This window comes from Marmota marmota, unplaced genomic scaffold (assembly GCF_001458135.2).
Source record: "Marmota marmota marmota unplaced genomic scaffold, marMar, whole genome shotgun sequence".
Classification (NCBI taxonomy): Eukaryota; Metazoa; Chordata; class Mammalia; order Rodentia; family Sciuridae; genus Marmota; species Marmota marmota.
Genome location: NW_025999977.1, coordinates 59,746,881 through 59,771,933, shown reverse-complemented (window position 1 = coordinate 59,771,933; position 25,053 = coordinate 59,746,881). Strand labels below are relative to the sequence as shown.

General features: G+C 53.6%; 1 protein-coding gene across 30 annotated transcripts in view; it reads right to left on the bottom strand.

Annotated features, from left to right (window-relative positions):
- Positions 1–25,053, bottom strand: part of Myt1l (myelin transcription factor 1 like) — a 340,605-nt gene that overhangs the window by 104,176 nt on the left and 211,376 nt on the right. For 24 of the 30 annotated variants that reach the window (XM_048804898.1, XM_048804894.1, XM_048804908.1 and 21 more), the window contains 3 exons: positions 23,442–23,496; positions 23,272–23,305; positions 22,983–23,045 (listed from right to left, as the gene is read on the bottom strand). The exons of 5 other annotated variants lie outside the window; for them this stretch is intronic. In XM_048804898.1, the coding sequence (XP_048660855.1) occupies positions 22,983–23,045; positions 23,272–23,305; positions 23,442–23,496 (152 nt within the window). Of the gene's footprint in view, positions 1–9,947; positions 9,953–22,982; positions 23,046–23,271; positions 23,306–23,441; positions 23,497–25,053 lie in introns of those variants that run through there. One more of the 30 variants, XM_048804915.1, reaches the window with a different exon arrangement.

Below are 25,053 nucleotides of genomic sequence, written 5' to 3'. Positions count from 1 at the left end.
GCCCCCCAAGGCACCTCAGAGCTCCAGGCAGAACAAGCAGAGCTAGAGTCCTCCCAGGGACCTAGCAATGAGTCACATGTGCGTTTGAGAAGGGGGACAGCCAGCTTGGTGTGAGGCTGGAGAGGGGTGAGGGGCAGCAGCCAGGCTGCCCTGGTGGTGGACAGAGTGGCAGGTGCACCGAGGAGGAGGTCACATTGCCAGAAGTGCTTTCGGATGTAGGAGGGGTGGGGGAGCAGCCGGGACCCTAGGGAGGCTCTACTGCACCCTCAGTCCCAGCGAAGGCCATGGTGGCCAATGAAGGGCGGAGCACAGTGGGCAGGCGTGGACTCAGGAGGCGGGGGCAGCATGTGTTGCGCTTGGAGCATGGTGGATTTGGTCTGCCTTTGTCAGGACCCGTTGGTTGAGCGACTGGCAGAGGTTAAGCTCAGAGCCATCGGCCGAGTGAGGACCACTCAGCTGTCATGCACTGAGAGGTCAGGCCAGGGCTGGATGAGAGCACTGCTGAGAACCACCGTGAGGAATGCTGGGGCTGTTGGTCATTGTTCGGGCCTCCAGCTGTGCAGCAGACACAGGGCTCCTCAGGGCTTGGGAAGCCAGCTGTCCCAGTGGCCAACACTGTCAAGACATTTAGAACAACAGTACTGGTGGCAAAAATCCATTACTGTTCCTGGGATACACTTCAGGATCCAGCAGAGAGAACCTCATTGACCTTGTGCCCTGGGGAGGCTGCCCACCTGGGAGAAGTCCCTCCACCTGGATGCCAGGGTTTGACTGTGCTCTGAAGACAGCTGGCTGACTCCCCAGGCTCTGTTGACCTTAAAATAGAGGACGCCTGGGCTCAGCCTTTTCAATGCCTGCATCCCTTAGAAACAAAGAAGCAAAGCAAGTATGGAAACTGCTACAGGCAGGAAAAGCCAAGGGAAGGACGTGGTCTGCAGTGTAGGGAAGGAGACTGGTCTGCAGTGTAGGGAAGGACGTTGGTCTGCAGTGTAGGGAAGGAGATTGGTCTGCAGTGTAGGGAAGGACGTGGTCTGCCGCGTAGGGAAGGACGTGGTCTGCAGTGCAGGGAAGGACGTGGTCTGCAGCGTACTTCAAATATGGATTTTGGGGGAGGGGATTACCAGGTGCTGGACCACGGAGCTGCCTCCACAGCCCTTTTTATTGTTTTAGAGGCAGACCCTTGGCTGGTTTTACGTGTGATCCTGCGGCCTCAGCCTCCAGAGTTGCTGGCATCCACAACTGTGGCCGCTACGCTTGGCTCGAATATGGAATCTGTGAAAGATCCTGAGATTTTCTGGGGCAGCTTTCTCATGTTTAGTTCACATCTGACCCTGAGTCAGTTTGAGATCCATGGTGACCCATCTCTCTGGCGGACCTGCTTAGGTGCGCCCTGAAGGTGCCCAGCAGTGTCAGTGGGAGCCCAGGAGGCCTGCTGCTCCTCAGGTCCCCTAGGCTCAGGGTCGTGGTGGCCACTGTCTAGCCATCCTTCTGCTCATAGCTCTCCTGTGAGTGTCAGATGCCTGCTGGTCTGTGCAGAGCTCTGCATCGTGGGCTCTCAACCAGCGGTCACCAGGCCCACTGTCAGCCCAGTCCCGGGATCCTGAGGGATGACGGCAGACAGGGCCATGTGTCTTCTGGGACGCTGCTTCCCTCAGGTTGGCAGTGGGGGCTTCTTCAGGGGCAGGAGGGCCCCTCTCCCTCTCCCTCCTCGCGCATGCCCAGAATCCACCCTTTCAGGACTGCACTGGTGCAGACTTGGAGACGGCCATGCTGCAGAGCGCAGAGCAGGACAGAATGGTCCTCTTACTCACGGCTGCAGTAGAATGACTGGGATTTTGGAAGATGGTGGGTCTGGCTCTGAGGACATTTGGGAGCATGGGCTCCAACTGCAGAGCACCACAGAGGTGGGTGTCTGGGTCCTGAGGTTATAGAGGCACTCTGTCCCCAGAGAGGATTCCTGCCACCTGCTCCTCCTTGTGGGGCAGCAGGCACAACCCCTGCCTTGGCTGTGCCCCATGGCACTGTCCCGCCCAAGGCTTCCAGTCCATCAGTGTGCTTTGGAGAAGCCGAGAACGGGGAGGAAAGAGAAGAGAGGAGGCAGCAGCATACGTTGTTGACCAAGACAGAAAACCCAGGTGTGATCATAGAAGCCAGGTGGGCATGGAAGGCACAGGTGTGAGCTCACCTGCCTCCAAAGCCACGGTTCCTACTCTGGGAGTGCCTGGAGTCCAGCAGTCGCTGGGTCTGAGGACATGCAACATGTCACAGGCCATGGGAGGTAGCTGGGTTGTGATGTGGAAGCGCAAGGCTTCCCTCCTTAACACGGGGTACACACCTGGGCTGGACCTGGGCCTCAGCTTGCCATGTGCTAGGAGGATACTAAAATCTTAAATCGCTTCCTTCCTGCCTGTGTTCCACCTGAGCAGATGTCTTTCCTTGACTATACTTTTGCAAATCATTTGGATTCACTTTCCAGCCACCGGCATTTGCTGGCTATAAACGCCCAGTATTTTCCTGCCACTTCACCTGGTTGGTTGCTTAGGGCTTTCACTAGGTCCGTTAGCCTGAAATGCAAACAAAATTGCATGTAGTTGCATACAACATCCCTTTGTCCTCTCTGTTTGCCATTCTCACTGACTGTCAGTTCCTGGTGTCTGGTTTCAGTGTGACAACAAATTCAAACCCAAGACACATTTCGTCCTACCACAGGGCAGTGGGCCCTGGGGGGAAGGAGCCTGTGACCAGGGCGCTGCTCAGATCCGCAGAGGCTCTTGGTTCTGAGAACACAACCTAACGCAGGCTGCGGAGGCCTTGGGAGGCTGCTCTGGGGCGTGGCTTGGGGTGTGCCTTCTGCGGAGTCCACCTTCTGTGAGCCTGGAAGGAGGGAGGGTGGGCCTTGCCCTCGTCCTCTGCACCAGGAGGGGATGTGCGCAGCCTGCCCGACTCTGCAGTCACACCCAGCTCCAGCTGGGCTCCTGTCTGTTCACACGGGAAAAGCCACAGTGCTGGAATGTCCCAGACTGGGAGAAGCAGGTGGAGTCGGCCGGAGCTGGAGGCCCTCGGGTGAGGAGCTCGGCCTTCACCCTCCTCTTCCCTGTGCAGAGGTTCCAAACTCAACTTCCTCCTTGGGATTCAAGTCATTGTCGCATTCTGAGTTCTGCTTCTCCAAGGTGTGGCGAAGCTCCCACCAGCTGTGGTTCCATACTGGCCAGGCACTCTGCAGGGTTTCCCGATGGAACAAACCAGGTTTCTCTGTGGATTAGGAAGGAGTGCCTTTGCTGTTCTGGGGCGGGCCTGGGGCCTCACACTGCCTTTCTCCTTCAGGGGGTGGGAAAGCGCCCCTTGAACTGGTTCTTGGTCTAGGAGCTGCAGGATCAATACAGTAGCCACCAGGCCTATGTAACTATTTGATTGAAATTAAAGAGAATTATAATCCAAACCCTCTCTTGGATTTGTCACATTCCAAGTGGCCACCATTCTGGACAGCAGACAGAAACGTCCATCATCAGGCAAGGCTTCCTGGACGTTCTTCTAGAGCTCAGCAGACCCTCTGGAGCATCATAGTGGTTCCATAAACACCCACTGAAGGCAGTGGGAGGGCAGTGGGCATTGCGGGGAAGGATCTGGGGGCCAGGGGAGGAAGGGCCTGGACTTGGGCAGCGGCTTAAGACTCCTGCATGGAGTTAGAGCCCAGGAGGCCCCAGCTGGCCCTGGCTGTATCCTGCATGCCCACAGCCCAGGCAGACCCTCCCACCCCTGAGGAACATGGTGGAATTTGGGGTCAGATGGGCCCTGAGGGTGCCCTCGTGGCCACGGGCTTGAGCACACCCCAGGCTTAAATGCAGCTCTGAACACTAAGTCAAAGTCACAGATTTCAGTGTCACTCACACATTCTGTCTTCCATTCTCATCACCTGATATACAACACAGATAAGATGGAATTCTGTATCTTTTACACACAGTCGAAACTTCAAGGAGTTAGTACATAGGACTACTCATAAGAGTGTGGCAGCTCAGTAGCCTCCTGTTGACAAGACGGGCCTCTAGTAACATGCCTAGATTGTGTCCACAGTGATTCCTACCCTGGACATCAGGCATGAGACCCACCCACGACTTACATCACAGATCACGGTCCTACCCCTGTGCTTTATGTACCGCGCAAGTACATGGATGGAAGAGACAGTCCAGAGTGCTGTAAGTGGAGTGAAAGGAAATACATGCTACATTAGACGAGAGACCTGGCCTCCACGTTTTAACCTCAAGTTACAAGTCAAGGGCTGCATTCAGCTTTCTCCAGGGTCCTCCCAGCCCCTCCCTCCTGAGTGTGGCTGTGGATTTTTCCAAACAGCTTTTGGTTGGTGCGGCTTTCTGACCTTTGTTCTTAACCTGTGTCAACAGGGCCATCTGGAGCTCCCCCGTGAGCCCCCTTGTCTGAAACTGCAGGTGTCACATGCTCACAGCCTGATTTCCGTGACCTTGAACTTGAGGCTGCATGATCCATTAATAGAGGCAGGGGTTGCAATCTCTGAAACTGAACCCCAGGTTTGGCCGCATGTCCTCTGTTTCCAAGTATGTGGTAGAGCTGCAGCAGGTAAGGCTGGGGTGACATCAAGGACCTCCTGCCTCCCGGTCAGAGGTGCAGAGGTGCCAAGACAGGGCTGAAGGACAATACTCTTCACACGTAGCTTGAAAAGCATCCATTAAGTCAAGGTTGAGACTGTTCCTTTGCAATAATAGAAATGGTGTCTGACCTGATTCTGGAGTGCCCAGTCATAGCCACAGCTCAGCCTACCCACAGTGGTTACACCAGGGCTGTGTTCTCCTAAGCTTTTACACACTATGTCTGCCAGACCCTCCGGATGACCCTAGGTGGACATCCCCCCCACCCAACCTCGTTCGGAGGGACAGATGTCTGGAGCACCTTCTTCAGGCCTCCCAGCCAAGCAGCACTGGCCGGCTCTGCCGGCCCCTGTCCGTGAAGGCTTGCTTCCTGGTTGCTAAGGTGGTAGGCATAATGCCTTCCTTCTTGTTGGGCCCTGTGAGGATCCCTTGAAACAACAACAGCTTTTGTCTGGGAGGAGGCTGGGCACTTGTACACAGGCAGCCCCAGTCGTGATGCCTGGGGTTCCATGGGTAGAGGAGAGAGGGATACGGTGAGGAGGGCCCGATGATCTGGAGTGTCCTGTGCACACCCGTGAGAGAAGACTTGGACATCACGTAGCTGAGGGCCCAGGAACGCGAGAGGTGGCCGCTAAGTCACCAGCTGGTGGCCACCCTCGGGCAGCTCCGTGCTTCCTCTCAGACTCACTCTGAGCCTACAGGTCCCACAGGCTCATGGGCAGGGGCTGGCGAGCCTGGGTCTGTTCTGCTGTCGTCTGCTCTCGTCCTGGACAGAGTTGGTGCGTCTTCTGACCACTAAGCTTTTAGAGGGTCGCTCTTACAAATGTCCAGAACAGCTACAACATGTAGAGGACCTTACAAGTGATTTGAATCACTGAATTATTAAAGGGCCAAGATTTCAAACTTCCTCCTGAACTCTCTTTACAATGACACACAACCAATTAAACCTATTCAGTTTTAATTCTATATCAATATATTTCCTTCATTTTGTCCTTTTATCGTTTATGTGGGTTATTTACAAAGAAAATTGTACATGTGTATATATATATATATATATATATATATATATATATATATATATATGTCTATATATGTATATTTAGTTTAAATTTGATATAAATGTTCTATGCATTAAAAATATTCAAGAAAAATTTGTTCAAAATGTTTAGTTGGTTCTCCTGCTGAGGAGATTTGAACAAATCTCTGTTTCTGGATGGCAGAGACTTGCTTCATATCTTTAGAAAAGTCTCTTTAAATTACATAGCCTGTTAGAAATGTTTGTTGCCTTAAGCAAAATAATTCAAAGTCAAGATAACAGTGACTTTAATCTCCTTCAGCCCAAGAACACTTTCTTCCAACTGGGGAGAAAGAGTAGGGAGGCTCTGGAGTTTCTGTGCATCCCGCACAGGACGTCCCCAGGAGCCCCCAGGGCAGACTCAAGTGCACCTCTCCAAGCAGCTGTCCAGAAGACACGGCTCCCCGGCAGCCGAGGTTCTTACACGTGCACCTTTCACTCCTGAATGCCACGGCACACGCCTCCTCTTCCTCTGTCCCGTCAGCTGAGAGGTGGACGGGGCCCACAAGGTAGGCAGGGTCTTTCTCCCACCTGCCCAAGTCCAGGAGGCCCTCTCCTCCTTGCTCCTGCTCCTCTTTCCTCCCTCCCAGGCAGCACCACTCCTGAGCTGGCCGGGAAGCAAGCTCCAGGTGGGAGCTCCAGAACTTGGACAGCTGCCCCTGATCTCCCTCCAGGTGGCCCTGGGCTGGCCGGCAGGTGTCCGGTGTGGAGCCTGCTTCTCCCAGCTCTTCAGCAGAATGGGAGGTCGGGCAGGTCGGCAGTGCCCAGGGCTGTGCTGGCCTTGGCTGGACAAGGGCAGCTAGGGGCTGGCCTCCAGCCTGGCTCTTTCATTGGTGCCTCTTCCTGGGCTCTTGGCACAATTCCTCCTGTCAACTGGGCCATGTCTTCGACTCTGTCTTTGGTCCTCTTGAGCTTTTATGTCTTTCTTTTTTTATTTTCTAAGTTTCTTAGAATTCCTGTTTTCTAAATAGACCATTTTTCCATTTCTTTGGGAACACTTTCATTTCTGTTGGGCATTTTCTTCTCTGTGCCTAATCTGCTCTCTCCATTCTAGAGCTCTCCTCACATGTCTAGTCTTTAGCTGTCCATCCTCATTCAGGGAAGGACAGTTGAAAATGACCAGAGAGGCTATTGGACTCCCCAGAGCAGGTCTCTCAGGTTCCACTGGAGGGCACATCCTGGCAGGTGCCACACCAGGAATCCAGACCCGGAGACCACTGGGTCTCAATATGGGGGTGGGGCACAGATAGAAATCCAGCCCTCCTGCTGGCCCTCGGCAGTCTGAGTGACATTGGACAGGAGTCCTCCTGGATTCCCCCTGGAGAACAATTTCGAATCTGCCTCCTGCTCACCAGGCCTTGTGGAGGAGAGTGGCAGCGGTGTCTGTTCCTCACATAAACCTACGGACTTTGCCTGCTCTGAGACCCAGTTTTGCCTCAGCTTCTAGATGCACCTGTACCAAGGACTGTCCAATGCTAAGGGTTGCCCAGGGACAGCAGGCTGCCACTCAGGGTCTTTGAGGCCAGCAGAAGAGACAGCTGTTTCAGGGGTGGGGGCCACTGGTTCTGCCAGCACTGACTGTCTCCTAGGCCCCACATTCTCCTCTTGTGTTATTCTGACCCAGGTGCTTCTGCCTTTGGAATCGAGGTTCCTTCCACCAGTGGAGTGAGCTCTGCCTAGCAGCAGAAGCCGGTGAGTGTGTGCCCTTCACGTTGATTCTTCCCACACCATCCGATGGCCACAGCACCTCACAGCTAATGTTCTCGGGGTCCACGTTGCTGTTCTTGTCCTGCATCCCCTGCTCAGCCTGGCTTCTCTTGCCTGGAGCTTCCTGTCCCACAGACCCTGTAAGACCCCTCTAGAGCTCTGCCTCTCCTTCCAGCCATTCCCAGTTATCCCAGAGCCCAGGATGGTTCATCCTACAAACAGTGCCACCAGAGTCTCCTGTAAGCCACCTGGGTCTCCCCCGATGACTTGGGGGGCCTGTGGTGGTGCCTCAGGTTACTGTTCTGCCCTTGACTTCAGGACCCTGCGTGTGTCACTTTCCTTGGTCCCACTGTGCCCTGCAGAGGGATAGGCGTTGAAGGTGGCTTTTGTTGGTTGGTGGTGCTGACATTGAGCACTGGCCTGTGAGCCCTGGTGCCTGGCTGGGTTCTACCGGTGTGTGGGCTTCAAGGAAGTCAGTCTATAACACAGCACTGACCGTCCTTCCATTTGTAAGTTCAGAATGTTGAGAGTGTTAGGACAAACTTACTTCAACTGCTGATCCTTCTCTTGCAGCGACCCCAGCAGATTGGACTGCTGTGCGCATGTGCTTAGGCTCCCAGGGGCTCCTCAGTGACGTCTTATGTCAGCAACAGAGCTCCAGGGGTTTTGAGGCCTCCAGAAGTTTCCAGTCCCTCGGGACTAGTGACCAACACACCACTTGTTAACACAGCATTCCCGCAGCAGTGGAAGTCTGTAGTGGACAGGACACTTCCAGTCACTTAACCCGACTTTTCACCTGGACAGAGGAGTGGCCCACACAGGAGGAAGCACCCCTTGCACAGGACTGAACTTGTGCCTCCCGGCACGTCTTCTGCCAGGTCAGATAAGAGCCGAATCCACATTTGTCAGAAAAGATCCTTTTGTTGGGGACAGATCACACACTCCTTCCAGTGAGCCTCCTGGTTACATCAGCTCAAGGGACTCTGACGGAAAACTGCTGGAAATGATACCAGAGAGCAGCCAGACGGCCCGGCAGTGTCCACTCGTGTGTCTGAGGTGTCGGGTTGATGGGAGGTGCCCTGTGGAAAGGTGCTGCAGCATAAGGCATGGAGCTGTTTCACACAGGCAGGAAGAAACACCCTGTCTGTGCATCATGGCGGCTTCCTGGCAAAGGTGGGTCCACTTCCCAGCGTGGCAGTGACCCTCACAGCCTCTGCTCAGGGTTCTTGAAGTCACCTGGCTCCACAGCCAGGGTCACAGGAACCAAGTCAGATAGGAGGAACTGAGAAATGAACCGTATTCCTTCCCAGAGCAGAGGCAAAACAGAGAAAAGCCAATATTCCCCGTTTTTCCTGAAAGGCACACCGAATGTCCTGCTGCAGATGGCCCAAGACAGAGTACTCTGTCATGACTTAAAATCCTGCCAGTGGAAGACAGGTGATGGAGAGATGTCACTGGGCATTCCTAGGCCACAAAGCGATGACCTCACTTATGAGTATATGCCAGTGTGGGCATGTGCGTGTGCACACACTCACACACACACACACTCACAACTCTCAGCACACATGGATACACAGAAGTGCAGCACTGAGAAACGGAGGCTCTGACTCCATGTTTATTGAGCACCAGGCTACAGGTAATGAGCCCTGAAATCTAGTCATCGTAGAGAGGATTCGGAAGTGCTTTGTGATGGCCTCTCCTTGTTCCTGGGGTCTGTCATGCTTAGATGCCACCTGCCGTGTCTGTGCTGTTGCTCGCCTGGGCACAGGTGTCCTGGCATGCTCTTCTGGTGTCCCCTGGGCTTCTTCATCGTGCACACTGCCCCCTCTGGCCACACTCGGGAATGCACCTGGGCTGTGTACCTGGTCCCGGACGCTGTAGTTGAGATTGTGGGTCTCCACTGCTCCTAGCACAGCTTTCTCCTTTGTCAGAGCTGGGTTGACAAAACTCTTAGATTTTCTTGAGACACAGTGCGCACCAGTTTTGAATGGACAATTTTCCCTTACACAAAGTAACCCAAGAGAAAGCAACAGGAAATTCCTGTTTATTTCCAACAGGGTGGAGTTGAACCTTATGGGAAAGGTGCTCTGAGGACGACTTCCTCCGGTCAGGGTCTCTGTTCTCTGAACTCTGCGACTCTATTTGTCTGTCCACAGCATGTTTGCCTTGAGAGCAGGGAGGAGCCCCTAGCCTTGGGGCTGCCCAGTCTGGCTGCAAGGGGGCCAGGCCCTGGACAGTCCCTGCTCAGAGGGCACATGGCCATGGTGAGCCTGCTGCCTTGCTTAGGTCTGATTCACGGGGCAGCTGATATTTTTTATCATCTATTATTTATTATCACCTATTTGTTTCAACCAATTTCTATCTTCTATCCCAGTCTCCACCATCTACCTATCATTTCTCTATGTATCATGTATGATCCCTACCCATGACTGTGATCTCTGTGTATACACACACATGCCTGTGTTGCTCCTATGTACCAAGCCATCCATCATCTACTTATCGTCTCTTTGCTGGCATCTCTGTCACCACCATCTGCTGTCTGTCACCATCTGTGTCTTTCTCAGTCTCTGTCATCCCTCTCTCCATCATTCTTCTCTCACCTTTCCACCCACCTCTCTATCTCTGGTCACCTGTCCTACCTACCCGCCTACCCGTCTGTTGGTCGACCTCACCTATTTCTTTTCCATCTGCCCTTCCGTCTGGGACAAGCTGCAGTGGCAGGGCAGCCACCCTCTTTCCCCAGCACACTTCTGGAAGCCCATGGGGCATTTGTCTGGTCTCAGGCCTCTTAGCAGCTGCCAGGCCTTTGGGAGCACGGGAAGCAGCATGGTCTTGCAGTGTGGCCTGGCATACAGGAGGCCCTCAGTGTGGCTTTTGTGTGCTTGTGATTTATCAAGTGCATCCGTCCTCTAGAGGACGCGAGGAAGCACTCTGGTGAGGAGGCCCCAACCTGTCTCCAACAGTCCCCACGGGCACTGACCACTGGGGACCCAGGGCCTCACGCCCATATGATATGGCCAACACTGCCCAGCACCCTGTGGATGAGGCAGTGCTTCTGCTGGACAGTCTTCAACGTAGCCAACCTGGGACAGCTGCTGTTCTTGTGGGCGAGACCTGAGCCCTGGAAACTTCTTTTTCAGAGAAATGCCACACTTCTTCTTTCATTCTGCAGGAAACTTGCTGAGTAACCGTGGTGGATGCTCTCTCAGCCTGAATCTCACTGACCGACTCCAGCTCCTCAGCAGGCTGGCTGTCGATGATGCTGCTGCCCTGTGCCTGAAGCCACCTCATCATCTCCACGTTGACAATGCCAAACAGGACTTCCCACCAGCGTTCTCAGGTACGGCTGCCCTCATCTTCCTGAGATGGGAAGACCACCCTCAGCCCTGGGGCAGCTCCCAGACCTGCACTGAGGAAACACTTGCAGAGGGTTCCAGCCTCTGCCTCCTCTCAGGGACTTTGCCTCTGTGGGCCTCGGTTCTCATCCACTGGAGGAAGGACTGATCAGATCCCCTGGCCTTCAGCTGCATTTTCTGGACTCATGGGATGTTGAAGGGGTGACTCAGGCCCTCACGGAGCCTGCTAGGAGCTTGGTGGCTCCTACTGCCATGGGGTTCTTTGAATTTTCTTAAAGTGGGTCAGTCTCCCAAGTTGAACCCTGACAGCCCTTTCTGAGGGTCAAGAGAGCTATGTGTGCAGAGTTGGAGCTGTGGATATGTTGGTTCTCAGTGTCAGACCAGGGTGACATAAAAAAAATCACAGGCGTGATATCATCTGAGGGGAAAAGCCCAAACCAAAACAACAGCACCCAAACCAGAGCCTAAAATGAAAAGGCAGGTGCAATATTCACAGCCATTCAGATGCTCCTCCCTACAGTGAGCTCTTGGGCTTCCCGGGCCTCACACCTAAAGACTGCCCAGAGAAACTCAGTCTCTGAAGGAGTCCAAGCCCGGACCACCCCAGTGCTGCCCCTTCCTGTCCTCTGTGGGATCCAGGCACCCTCCTGCCAGCCTCTGTGCAGCCGTCTTACCTCTTCTGTCTCAGGAGCAGACAGGTCCCCATGAAGGCAGGGCCCAGACTTGCCGGGGGTGAGGTGCCTTCAGGTGCATTGGCCCTGGCTGCATGCCAGCCTGCAGCCCATGTTCAGGGAGGCACCTGCCAGGTGCAGGTCTACAGTCTGCAGTGACTTTGTTTCTCCTAAACTGATTCTGCTGCAAAATCAATGACTTAAGGCTGGGTGGGTACCCAGATCAGTCTCATGGTATTCCTAGTCCTTCTGGAGTCTGAAGACGTAGGCCGCCAGTGAATCTGTGAGGCTGCGCCACGTGGGCTGGCTGGAACTTCTGCCCTGGGGGGGCCTGTACCTCTCCTTCCTGGCTGCCTGCTCAACCTCTGCATACTAGTTCCTCTCCCAAGTATCTGAGCTGCTCCTCTCCCGGCAGTCTCTGGGCCAGCGACCACACCCTGGCTGCCTAGTTTCACCTGGGTGGTATAGCGGATTCTGTTGACCTCAGCCTCCTTGGGTTGAGGAGCCGCAGGCAAACAGGCAGTCTGCAGCACCCTGTTCCCCACCTGGATATTCTTCAATCCTTCCTGCCTCCCTTCCTTTATCTCTATTTTCCTGACAAGGTGAGGTCTGAACAGCTCATAAGCACAGAGCACTTCCAGGCCTGGCTCCCTTGTGCGTTCATCCCCAGCCATCTAAGCACAGGTGTATACAGGCGGTCTTGTTGTGGACCTCGGTGGAGGGCTCCTCCTCCAGCTCCTCCTGTCCTGACCTCTGCCCCTGTGCCCGCGGCACCCCAGGTGGCCTTCTGCTCCAGCAGCCTCTGTTCTCCGCTGCCACCCTGGGCTGTTGCCTTCTTTGTCTGCACTGAGCTCGGCCATGCTGGATGTGCTGCATTCACAAGTGGCACGAGTGGAAACAGAAACAACTTCCCATGACCTGTCAGCATCCTGGACTCATGGCTCCGTCTCCTGGTCAGAGGCTTTGGGATCCTGCAGCCCAGGAGGGCTCTGCGCGGGTGCTTTGTCTGAGCCTCCTGCTCACCTCTGGACACACCGTCTCTGCACACCCCTGCACATCTGGGTACCTGTGTGCACCTGTCTGTGTCACATGATTGCTTGGACAGCACACCATCTTCTGGGGAAGGGCCATCTCCTGGTCCCTAACTATGAGATTCTGATAGAGAGCTATGTGTGCAGTCAGCACTTAATAATTGGTGTAACAGAACATCTTCTTAACTACCTGTAGTCTTGTATGATCTACCTGTGATCAAACTTGCCTCCATGTGATTCTTGACCAGTATTGTGACTTCTGACAGGAAGGAACATGAGTTGACATTCACCTGGCTCAGGCAGCCCTGCCATCTGCTCAGGCCTTCATGGTCTCGCCGCAATGTGCCCATATGTCTGAAGTCACCTGTAAGCACTGTGCTGGGTGTGCCCTTCTCACGTGTCGCTGGGCCACCCATGTGTCTCCAGAAGGCAGGGACTCTAAGGCAGCCCTGTCACAGCACCAGTGCCTCCGCATGGTCGGTGCCCAGGGGGTGTTTGTGGGCTCACTGCCTGCTGGCTTCAGGTTTGGGGCGGGATTGGGCAGGGTGGGGTCTGCAGAAGGAAGGCACCCTGCTCCTACGTCCTTCCCACCATTCTCTCAGTTCTGCTCTGCCAGGCTGGTCCCCAGAAGTCACTATCACTCGAGGGGGCAGTTTCCACATGCTGCTCAGGATGTCTGTCCCTCCCACCTGTGGTCCCAGAAGGGACGATTTGGTTCCCATGGGATGCATGCCCCTGCCTGGGTGCCTCATTGCAGGTGGCCTGGGAGATGAAGGGAGTCTTCAGGGTCCACTCCAGGGGTTCCACGATGCTGAGGGTCTTGGAGGAGGCCAGGTGGGCTGGGGGAGGAGGGCGGAGGAACCTGCCTACCTGCAGGTCTGAGCAGGATACAGCACTCAAGGTGGCAGAGGAGGGGCTGAGGACCTGCTCTCCATCACCCATGGGGACCCTGCTCTCATCAAAGGTGGTGGCCTCTCTGCCTGCAGGCCTGAGCCTTGACTCAGCCATAGGAAGCAATCATGCCCAGGAGGGAGGGCTCTAACCATTCCATCTTCCAGAATGTTCTGGCAAAGCCAGGGCTATATAGATGTCAATCCTTAAAAAATGGTATTTTTAAACACAGGGCAGTTCTTTTCTTGATGAGAAGGAGGTACTTTAAAAATGATTATACTTTATGCTCTCTATAGAGGATAGCAGGACATTTGACTTTCTCACTCAGGGGAACAGAAGCAGGTCCAGTACTACAGGAAGCACATTTGGAAGAGCTGAACTCCCATGCCCTTGGCCCTGTGACTGTCCCTACAGCATTCTATCCCAGGGAAAAATCAAGGCCCTAAAAACAGTGGCAGAGAATATTCTACCACATTGAATATAGCACAAAAAAGTTGAGACGAAATCTATATGAGTTTTAGTGATAAGAAAATAAATTACAGCATAAGCATCAGATGGAAGTGAGCCAGGAAAAATTAAAATATTTAATGACATGGGAAGGCTCACATTAGGTGAAACAAACAAACAAATGCAGAATTGCATCTAGAGCAGGAGAACAGCTCGGGGAAGAACAACAAAAGCCCTAAAATTCAGAGAACTAACATCGACAGAGGACACTGACCCCTGGCCCAGATGCAGGGTGCCCAGCTGAGCTGCCATGTCCTTGAGGGTGATGGAGGCCAGTCCCCTGTCCCATGACCTCCAAGGTGATGTCAGTTCTTCCCTAAGCACAGGAACAAGTCCCTCCGGTGTTCCTGTCTGAGCCACCCTAGGAGTGGTCTTTGGCTCCTCTTGCCAACACGCCCTTTGGAGGGCCAGCGAGGGACGCTGAGACAGCCACTCGTCTCCTGCTTCTCAGATTCTCCAGTGCTTCAAAACTGGACAGTCCCTGGAGCCTCTGCTCATCCCTGTTGGCCCTGAGGCTCCCTGCCCCACCCCGGCAGTGAGCAAGGCCCAGGGATGAGTACAGAAATGGCTCAGGCGGGCTGTGCTGGCTGACCCAGGGTGGGGACTCCAGGCCATGTCCCTTCCACAGTCCTTAGAATTCACATTGGGTTAATTTAGGAAGCTTCTCTGCCAGAACCGCACCAGCATCAGGGAAGGTGGTTACTGCTTCTCAGAGCCCTACCCCTCCCTGCTTACACGCCTGCCTGTCACTCTCTGAGGTGGGCTGGGGCCCGGGAGTAGGAGGGCTGGTGAAGCTAGGGGAAGAAAAGGCCATCTGGGTCGGGTGTGGGCTGGGACACTGCAGACCACCGAATCTCAATAGAGAAGTGCCTGTGAGCTGTGGGAAGCAGGAAGTACCCAGGAAACACTGAAGCCCAAAACAGGCCTTAGCAGCCACCCTTAGCCTGTGCCCTGGTCATCCCTGGTCACCCCTGGTCATCCGGGCTCCAGTGTGTGAGAGCTAACTTCAGCACAACGGCCAGCACCAGCAGGCCAGTGCAGGAGACCTGCCTGAAACTGTGAGCTCTGCCAGCCTCCACCTCTAGCCCAGCCCCAGGACCCAGGTGCGGTGGCCCCTCCCTCTGGGGATGGCCTGCATTCCCCCTTGCAAGAGGAGGGGGGTTTCCTAAATAGTCTGTCTCCATCTGGCACCTGCTAAAGTCTTCTGTGCACGGAGGAACCCATTCACCCTGAGTGGCTGCCTCTGCCCCCTAGGCCCTGTGCTCCCATCCTGCTGCCCTGCCAGACAGAGAGAAGAAAGGGGGGAGGAGGAAGTAGCTCTGGGCACCTGGGACTAATTCCTGCTGCAGGGGATGGGTGGGGAGGAAGCACCGAAGCACCCTCGTCACACAGCTGGAGGGGCCGCAGCAGGGCAGCTCCTGGCCCGTGCGGTGGACAGGCAGTCCCAGCACTGTGTGTGACCAGCCGCCCTCTCCACCCCCAGTTCTTGTCCCTGGTGAGGTCTGCCAGCACATGACGCCTCTGTCTGCTGGTGGTGAACGTGACCCTCAGATTCCACTCCTCTGCGCCTGCCGCTCCCTGAGCCAAGAGCTCCTTCAGAAGCACGGGAGGGGCCTGATTGGGAAGGCGAGAATGAGTGCCGGTATCCTGCATCCTGCTGCAGCAGATGCCTTCTGTAAGCAGAGAATCTCCTCCAGGAGGCTCCCTGTCCCTGCGCTCTCTTCTCTCCCAGAGTCTTGGGACATGACTCCTCTGTGTAGGAAGCATCTCTCTGGGATGTCAGACATAACAGCCAGCAGATCCCTCAGAGTGTGCTGAACTCGGCAGCTGGTGCTCAGAGACCGCTGAACAGGAAGGGGTGGTGCACAGAGAGGCCATGGAAGTCCGGAGGGCCCACAGGTGCAGGGCAGTCCTTTCCAAAGAGAGGACAGGGAGAGCCCAGGAGGTCTGCACCGTCTCCAGCAGGCAAGGGGGTAATTTCCAACTTGGCTGCTTCTTCTGTCATCCACGGGGCTCTGCCCAGAGGCTGAGGGCAGGAAGGGCCTCAGCCCAGATGGTGGCAAGATGGCACTTGGGCCTTTTGGTGGGTAAGGCCAGGCAGTGGCTGTTTGCCCCAAAGCTGTTCTCATGTTTTTTGCTGTCAGTCAAGACGTCAGGACAGACTGAGTGCTCAGTCCAGACCTGGCCCACAGGGTGCTCCACGGCACGGGTTCCTGTCACGTCACTCACTGTCTTCAGTGTCTTGTCTGGAAGCCCTCACGCTCCTTTCTTTGAACATTGAGTTCTTCAAACACACATTCAGCTTATCCAATATCAGAAATGTCCCCTGAAGGGCACAGCCTGCTTGGGTGTGTGGTCTCAGATCCATGGTGGAGTCCCAGTGTGCTGTGCCGCAGGTGACAGCCACACCCAGACACGGAACTGACAGGCAGATAGCAGAGACAGTAGAAGACAGACTGCTGTCAGAACAGTGGCCAGACTCTTGTAAATAAAGGATTTGTAGTGCCATTAATAGCTAACTGCCACCACATTCCAAAAATGATGCCCAATTTTGTGATTGCACACACAACTGGAGCAGAGGCGGCCCTGGGGCATCCACTGCACCCCAAATAATCCCTAGAGTGCAACGTCTTGCTCCAAGTGCCCGGTGCCATGCTCTCAAGCAATGCTGAAAGGTCTGTCCTGACCTCTGGCGTACAGCAAGAGGGGCCAGAGCAGGATGGGCGTGCCATGAAGCTCTCTGGTGGGTGATGGCCCGCACAACGGTGTCCCACAAAGAACCACGGGTCTGTCTGTTCCTGTGGACATGAGTCAGCGCCAAGACTGGGAGGGGGCTGCCTGCACAGGCTCCCTGGTGAGCGCCCACGGCGTCCTGTCGTGTGTCAGCGTCCGTTAACGAGAGCACCCGCAGATACTGCGATGCATGCACGTACCCAAGTGGGTCCTCCTTCCCACACATGGGGCCTTACTAATTAAAATTCAGCTTTGCAATTAAATGTGGAGAATTGTGTTAAACTTTCAAGAGGGGCTAGGAAAAAAAGCAATTATTTTTGAGGTATTTTATTTCAGTGCAAATGGAATTTCATCTATTGGAAGCCAGTGGAAATAGACGAGGCAGGCGGGCCGTTTCCCCCTCTCTTCCTCCGTTTCTTCCTCTTTTTTCTGCTTTGGATTAGGGATGCTCCTCTCCCTTGCCAGTTGCTATGCTCCAGTCTCTCTCAGCCGGTTCCTGGCTCTGTTCCAGAGCTTTTAGTGAGTGGTCGCTGTCCAGGCATGAACGATATCGCCTGAGGCTGTTGGCAGGATCCAAATGAGGCCCGCACACATCAGGAAGCAGGTTCCCTCAGCTCCAGGGGAGCTCCCGCGAGGACAGGCACCACTGCTGCCCTGGCAGTCACACGGGCTGGGAAGGTGTGGGAGGAGCAAACCCGCAGAGGACCCTGGCCACAGGCCAAAGTGATCCAGTAATGTCAGGGACAAAGACAAGCTGCCCCCTGAAGCATTAAGTGTACAGTTAAATGTTTCAGCTCCGAGTTCTCTAAAGTGGGGAGGTTTGAACATGACCCAGCACTATCACCTCAGGGGGTTGGTCCGTGTGCAGCCTCGCAGGCTAAATTCGGGTCAGATACTTGGTCAGACACCTATGCTCAACAAATAGTCAATAAAAAGCAGCTGTGAACGGTAAATATAAATAAAACCTATTAAACGTCAGAATCAATTCAGAAGGATCACAAAACACATGTGCAAAGATCCAAGATCCGTGCACTGATCCAAGATCCGCGCCCCTCTGGCATTGCAAGCTCACCCAAAAATCTAAAAGAAGTAGCAAATCCCATCCAGTCTGCATATCACTATTGCAGATGAGGCTAAAATTCCAATCCTGCCCATTGCTTACCATTGTATTATAGTAAATTTTAACAAATTTTGATAATTTTTATTTTTAATTTTTAGTGGGAATTTCTTTGGGAAAACAGAAAAAAAAAAACCTTCAAGTACAATGAACTGACCATCCCTTGGGGGCCAAGGGCAGCCTCTGGGAAGCGCTTTGGCGCTCAGCTCTTCAGGGCCAACCTGGCGTCAGGTCACGCAGCCCCTGAGGTAATGGCCGTGCCTCCTGACGGACGGTGGCACATGCTGGAGCAGCCACTGTGTAGGGAGAGGAGAGCTTTCTCTAGACAGAGCCCTGCTCTGCCCACAGGTGCCAGTCTTCCGTCTGTGGGATGCCACAGTAACACGGGGATGAGTCCCACCCCAGAGCCTACCTTCCGCTGGGGTTTGGTGGGGAGTGGGGAGCTGAGTGGCAGCAGGAGCCCAGGCTGGCCTCTGCACTGAGTGGCTTGCTCACAACAAGCTGCCCGCCTGGGCCTGGAGCCACCTTGGAGCCTTCCCTGCTGGGCAGGTCAGGAGAAGAGTGACTCCCTGACCTGATTTGGTGGCTTCCAAGTACCCAGCATCCCAGCGTTTCCCTGCACCCCGTTGGCCCGGGTGTCACTCTGGGCACACGACGGGGCTCTTGTCTCTGGCATTTCAAAGCTCACGGGACCACAGCCAGCCTTCTGGGGCTGGAGGAAGTGCAGATGTGGAGGCCATGGCTACCAGGGCACATCCTTCCCGGGTCCAGGGACCTAAACCCAAGAGACCTGGGGTGACTGAGGCAGAGTGTGTGCCTCTGAAAGGGGTAGCTCTGTGGAGGGACCGGGTGTGAGGTGCATGAATGTGTCCAGCTACCTCCGAGCATGACCTGGTGGAGGTCGCGAGGGCTGGGTGGTGGGACACTGAGCCACCTCACAGCGGTATGGTAACGAGAGCCAAAAGTCAGAGGCCAGGCTTACCGTGCGCAGGAGAGACAGAGGTCGCATTTGGGTTCGTGATACAAGAATTACTTCTCGCCCTGATTGTAAATTTCATGGTGTTTTGTGATATTATATGCTACTAATATGAAATCTCAGTTGGGAAAAACAAATGGTAGATGCCTGTGTCCAGATACTAATGATGTTTCTGAAGATAAATATATGTCACAGTTGTACTTTGTAGGAGGCTCAGCCTAATGTAATACTTCACAAACCCTGAGAGATGCTGAACTTCCACATTTAACTGCACTTGAACAAAGGCTTACCAGCTACTGCAAATACTTCATGAATGGTTAACACAAATAAATATCTACAAATATCTTTTGTTCAAAGATACAGCTTTGGAATCAATGTAAAATATTCATGAAACAAATATTATAACCTTACTCCTACCCGCCAGTTTTAACCAGGATCTTAAATTCTGCATTCCATGGATTAAAATTAAGAAAGTTTTTTCCTCAGCAAAAGAAACAATGAAGTGAGGAGAGAGTCTACATATTGGGAGAAAATCTTCACCATATGTACCTCTAATAAAGCATTAATCTCTAGGATATATAAAAAACTCAAAAAATTTAACACCAAAAAACAAATATCCCAATCAACAAATGGGCTAAGGAACTGAACAGACACTTCACAGAAGAAGAAATACAATTTATCTACAAATATATGAAAGCGTGCTCTACATCTCTAGCAGTTAGATAAATGCAAATCAAAACTACTCTAAGATTTCATATCACTCCTGTCAGAATGGCAATCATCAAGAACACAGGCAACAATAAATGTTGGCAAGGATGTGGTGAAAAAGGTTCACTCACACATTGCTGGTGGGACTGCAAATTGGTACAACCACTATGGAAAGCAGTATGGAGATTCCTCAGAAAATTGGGAATGAAACCACCATTTGACCCAGCTATCCCACTCCTCGGGTTATACCCAAAGAACCTAAAATCAGCAGACTACATCAATGTTTATAGCAGCTCAATTCACAAAAGCTAGACTATGGAACCAACCTAGGGGTCCCTCAGTAGATGAATGGATAAAGAAAATGTGGTATATATACTCAATGGAATATTACTCAGCTTTAAAAAAGAGTGAAATTATGGCATTTTCCAATAAATGGTTGGAGTTGGAAAATATCATGCTAGGCAAAATAAGCCAATCCCACAAAACCAAAGGCCGAATGTTCTCTCTAATATGTGGATGCTAATTCACAATAAGGTGGGGGGGGGCACTAGGGAAGAATAGCATTACCTTAGATTAGGTAGAGGGAATTGAAGGGAGGGGAGGGGAGGAGATGTGGGATAGGAAAAATAGTGGAATGAAGCAGACATTATTTCTGTAGGTATCTATGTGACTGCATGACCAATGTGACTCTGCAACATGTGCACTCAGAAAAATGAGAAGTTATAGCCATCTATGTATGACATATCACAGTGCGTAAATGCATGCCACTGTCAGGTATAACTAATTAGAACACATTAAAAAATTAAAAAAAATCTGCATTCCTCTTTCAAAATATTGTTTCCTCTCTCAGGTTTCATTTGGCGGTTGATTCTTCTTGATTCCCAGTTTCTTACAAATCCACAACCCTCTGTCCTTCACACAGGAAAAGAAAACAAGCCGTCCACCCCAAGGCTGCTACCAGAAGTTCAGAGCGACCCCCGGGGCAGCAGGACGCGGGGGGAGAGCACGAGGTGGCCACACTGAGACGTGTGACGCCGGGGCTCTCTCATGTGAAAGCAAAGGGGGAAAGGTGGGTGGCTCATCATGTGCCTATCATCCCCCAGGATGCTGGCCCCCGTTCTGCCCCACGCTACTGCCTGCCTCTTTGGTGGGACTTGGCCGTGCCAGAAGAGCCCCTTTTCACTTGGCCACAAGTGAGGGGACACATGAGCAAGGTGAAACTGGCCTCAGGGGATACATTGGTGACAGTGTCTTCTTAAATGACTAAAAAGGACAGATGATCTTGCCGTGGCCAACGCTGAGGCTTCTGCTTCTCCTCTGAAGGCACGAGGTGCCAAGCCACACCAGGGACCCCCAGGCCAGGCCAGCACTACAGCTGCTCTAGGCAGCTTGAGCAGGTGACGGACGCAGCACAAGTAGCTGTCACAAAAGTAAACTTTGCAACTGTAGAATCTTTTAAAACTGTAAAGAACAAAGACAACAAAGCCAGGTATACACAAAACCTTCCGAATCTCTTGAAATAGCCCTCGTTATAAGATGTTAACATACATGCACCTTTGGCTACAATAGGCAGCATTTTTTTTTTTTTGATTTAAGAAATGGAATGTCATCCTTTAGCTAAAAATTACTGATGCTGTACAGGCATAAACATAAATAAATCCTAGGAAACCTCCCTGTGTACCTCAGAGAGACCCCCTGCAAGTCTGGACAGTGGCCTCTCTTCTGAACGGCGCTGGGTCCTACACAGCAGTCTGCACCCTCCTTGCAGCCAGGGACACAGGGTCCTGCGTGTTGGCCTCCTTCCAGGCCCCATGGACACCTGGTGGCATGGGGGAACCAGATTCAGTTGTGCATGCTGGATAGTGGGGGCAGTTCATTCCCGACTACACCACACCGGGTCTCCTGAAAGCGCGTTTCTGCGGCGGTACTAGGAATCCTAGTAATGACGGGGGAGTCATGGTAAAAACACGACGGTGCTGTGTAAGATCAGGGAGAACCTGTGCGCAACAGTCCAGCGTGGCTCCCCACCAGCCCTCCCACACCCCGTCCAATTAGCTCCCTGAGATTCCTGGGCCTCTGTGGTCACATGCGAGCACCAAGCTGGGAGGAAGGCGAGGCCCCACTGTCCAGCCCCATGGACAGCAGCACACGGGCTTCCTGCAAGGGCACCTCAATCTGGTGCCAACTGAGTGCACCTTGGTGAGGACATGGGTATCTGGGGAGAAGTAGGGGCAGAGGCAGATGCTCTCTGCATACACCAGGGGCTGCCAGGCCTAGTGTGCCCATTGATGCCCCTGCAATCCCCTGCAGGGCACGGAAACCAATGTGTTTTTGAAATAATTTTGGGGGAACTTCATGTTTTTTTTTTCTTCAAAACCGTAGCTATAAAATTATACCTAGCGTATATTCAATTAAAACTTTGTAGCCAAATGTAGTAACTTCTTTTTGTAGCAGAATGCAGCCGTTTGGCTCATGATGTGCTGATCTGCTTCTGCTGGAAACAGAGCAGCCCTGAGCCTGGAGGCTGGGAGCGCACAGGTGGACATCCTGGCCAGCACCCCAAGCTGTGCCTACGTCAGCGACTCTGTCCAGCAAGTTACTCTCTCACGCCACAAGAACAATAACAAAATTAATCAAATTTAGTAAATTAAATAAAAAAATCCTGGTGGGGGAAATGTCTAGTGACCCTTTGGCAAGTAACCGGGTGGCAGACGGCCCTTTCTTCATGGCACTCACTACCTGGCCACCTGCTTGGCTACCACAGCCTTGGGGAGTAGTTTGTAATTTTTCCTTTAATTTCACTAATTGACAGCCAAAATAATTGCTTGATTTCACCCATCACTTACTGTTCCACTGAACAGGCAGGGGGAGAGGTCACCGAGAGCCACTGCAGCCCCACGCAGGAGTGGTGGTGTGGGCCTGGCCACAGAGGGCTTTTCAGGATGGAGCGAGCTCAGTCCTCAACCAAAATCCCGACAGTTAGCAAAGCACCCCCAGGAAACCCTGGATCTCCATGAAAGGCCAGCCACGTCCAGCCACAGGCCACGGGAAGGCGGTGGCTCCTGCTGGGATGAGTGTCCAGCCACTAGGCCACTGGCCACCTCACCATCGGCACACCCATCATAACTGTCACTTTCCGCCATATCTGGCTGGTGTGATCTACCCACCTGGCACCCCAGACTGCCCTCACCTGGCAGCTGCCCAGGTGCCAAGTTCAGGCTACCTTTCCCAGGTCAGTAGGTCCCATTTCAATTTATCTGCTAAGGTTTGCTGTCTTGCTGCTACTGCGAGGAACAGATGGGAAGGAGGAACCCGCTCTCCCCAGGAAGCCCTGGGCAGCCCTGGTGCCTGCGTGCTGAGTGGGTGTTCTTGATGTGTGTGGTCCCCTGGGGCATCATCGTCTGCCAAAGTTGGGGTGGCTTGTGTGGTGAGAACCTCCTCCGAGGCAGAAGGCTGTCCGCATGAGAGCTTGGCGAGGCGAGGGGAGGAGCAGAGGGCATGGCATGCAGCCCTCCCAGAGCTGCCCGCATCTCCACCGCCAGGCGGGCAGCCAGGCACCACAGACAGCACAGCAAGCAAGGCAGGCATTACCTTCTGTGTCTGGCGTACTTGCCACTGACATGGCCACTGCCGTCACAGCCAGGAGTGGGACAGCTGCAACAGGAAAGAAGAGGTTACCCAGCAGCCACGCGCCACGGCTCAGAGGAGGAGGCGCCCAGACAGCCACATGTCGGGGTCACCGCTCACTAGCCAGTCTCCAGGGCAACGCCATCAGAGCAGCAGGGGGCGGCAGGCTGCGGGGAGCTGAGTGCCGTGCCCCACTGCAGGTGAGGGTGTCTGCAGGGCAGGTGGGGGCAGGCCTGACCCACAGAGCACTGACCTGAACAGCTCCTGTATGGCTGGCTCCACGGGAACTGCAGAAAGACGGAGAAGAGGTGAGCTGTATCATCTATCATGGGCACCCCCCCAGGAAATCACCAGAGGGTGTTGGGGGTCAGGATTACCAAAGTGACCAGAGGACACAAGTGACTGCGGATGCAGGGGGCCTACCTCGAACCCCTTTGGACCGTGTGCGATGGCGCTTCTCCTCGGCGTCCACATCCATCTGGGGACAGACGAGCAGCATCAGAGTCCTGGCCCTGCAGTGCAGCCCAGAGGGTATGGCGCTGCCCCCACCCCGCATGCTGTCCCCGGGGCTCTATGGAGCAAGGCTGCGCAGGGCCGTGGCAGACCAGGTTCAGGCCCTCCTTGCAAACCATTTTAGGAATAGTCTGCTGACCCTGATCTGGTGGGAACATTTAACTGGGAGGCCTCCATGCTCTGCAGCAGGGTATATATATGTCCATCAACCCTGAAGTGCGAACTATTCACTCTCTTCTCAGGGCTTTGATTAGACACATCTGCGTGATTCTGAGGTGTGCTTTGTACCAAGAACGTGACAGATAGGCCAAAGAAGATGTGCCTTCTCCCTGTGAGGGGAGTCTGCCAGGACAGAGGGTCAAGAGGAGAGGGGACGCTTCAGCAGGGTGCTTCCACTGCCAGGTACGTGCCTGGGACACTGAGCTTCTGAATCCAGACACACTGAGGGTGGAGGTGGGTGTCCTGAGCACCCTATGGAGTCCCTCAGGGCAGCATGGGCAAGGTGATGGGGGCAGAGCCACCAGAGTCTCAGGCCACCTTCAGTGGCAGAAAGCTTGCCATTTTATGTCCTGCCAAAACCGAGGACGCCTGGGGGCCAGGGCAGTCGTCACAGGCCTGGGGACACAGAAGTATGGACGAAACCCTATTCTCCTAAGGAATTCAGAAAGGAGCTCCATGTTTTGTGAGGGAAGTGAGTTGCGTCACGCTCTCCGGCTGGCGTGATGGAGCCAGGTGAAGAGCAGGGAGCCTGGAGGAGATGGCGTTGACCTGAGTCTTACAGGTTAATTGGGAGCTCAGGATAAAAACAGGAGTTGTGAGGCAGAGATTCTAGGAGAGGAGCAGGATGTGAAAGACCCCCAAATCTGGAAACATGCAGCCGGCTCCTGGGAGCCCAAGCTGTGCCTGGGGGTGGTGACCAGGCTGTGGGACTTCCTGCAGTGGGCACGTGTAGTTCCTGAGAAGGGCAGGCTCAGCCCCGCTCAGTGGCCTCCTGGCTAGCTCCACTTGTCCACCTCTGGCCCAAACCCTGCACTAATGGCACTGACAGTGGTTTAGGAGACAGCTTTCAACCCAGCTGAGGTCCCAGCTAAGTTGTCACCCACTAAGGTGAAAACCAGGATTTCCACCATTTGTGGTGAGACTTGCATGCGTTGTTTTCTTCCCTGCATTTAATTCTGTTCTTCCAGGCATCTATTTGCACTCAGAGGGCAATGCTAATTCTTTCTGGAGCTGCATGATGGTTCTTCCACTAACCACCCGGCCCTCGTGCTGCCTGCTGGATTCCTGCTGGGTCTGCTTTTGGACTCTCTGCTCCTCCACGCCAGTGCTAGTCTATGCAGTGCTAATCCTGCTTCAGTTACAGTGGCTCTGGAATGTCTTTTACTCTGCCAACGTGGCTCTGTTGCTGGGAGCATTCCATAACTGCTAAAACGTCTAGCATCGCGCTCAATGTATAGTAGACACGGAATCAATAAATCATGGTTCCCTTTCTGTTCTCTTTCAGCCCCAGAAACTAAAATGC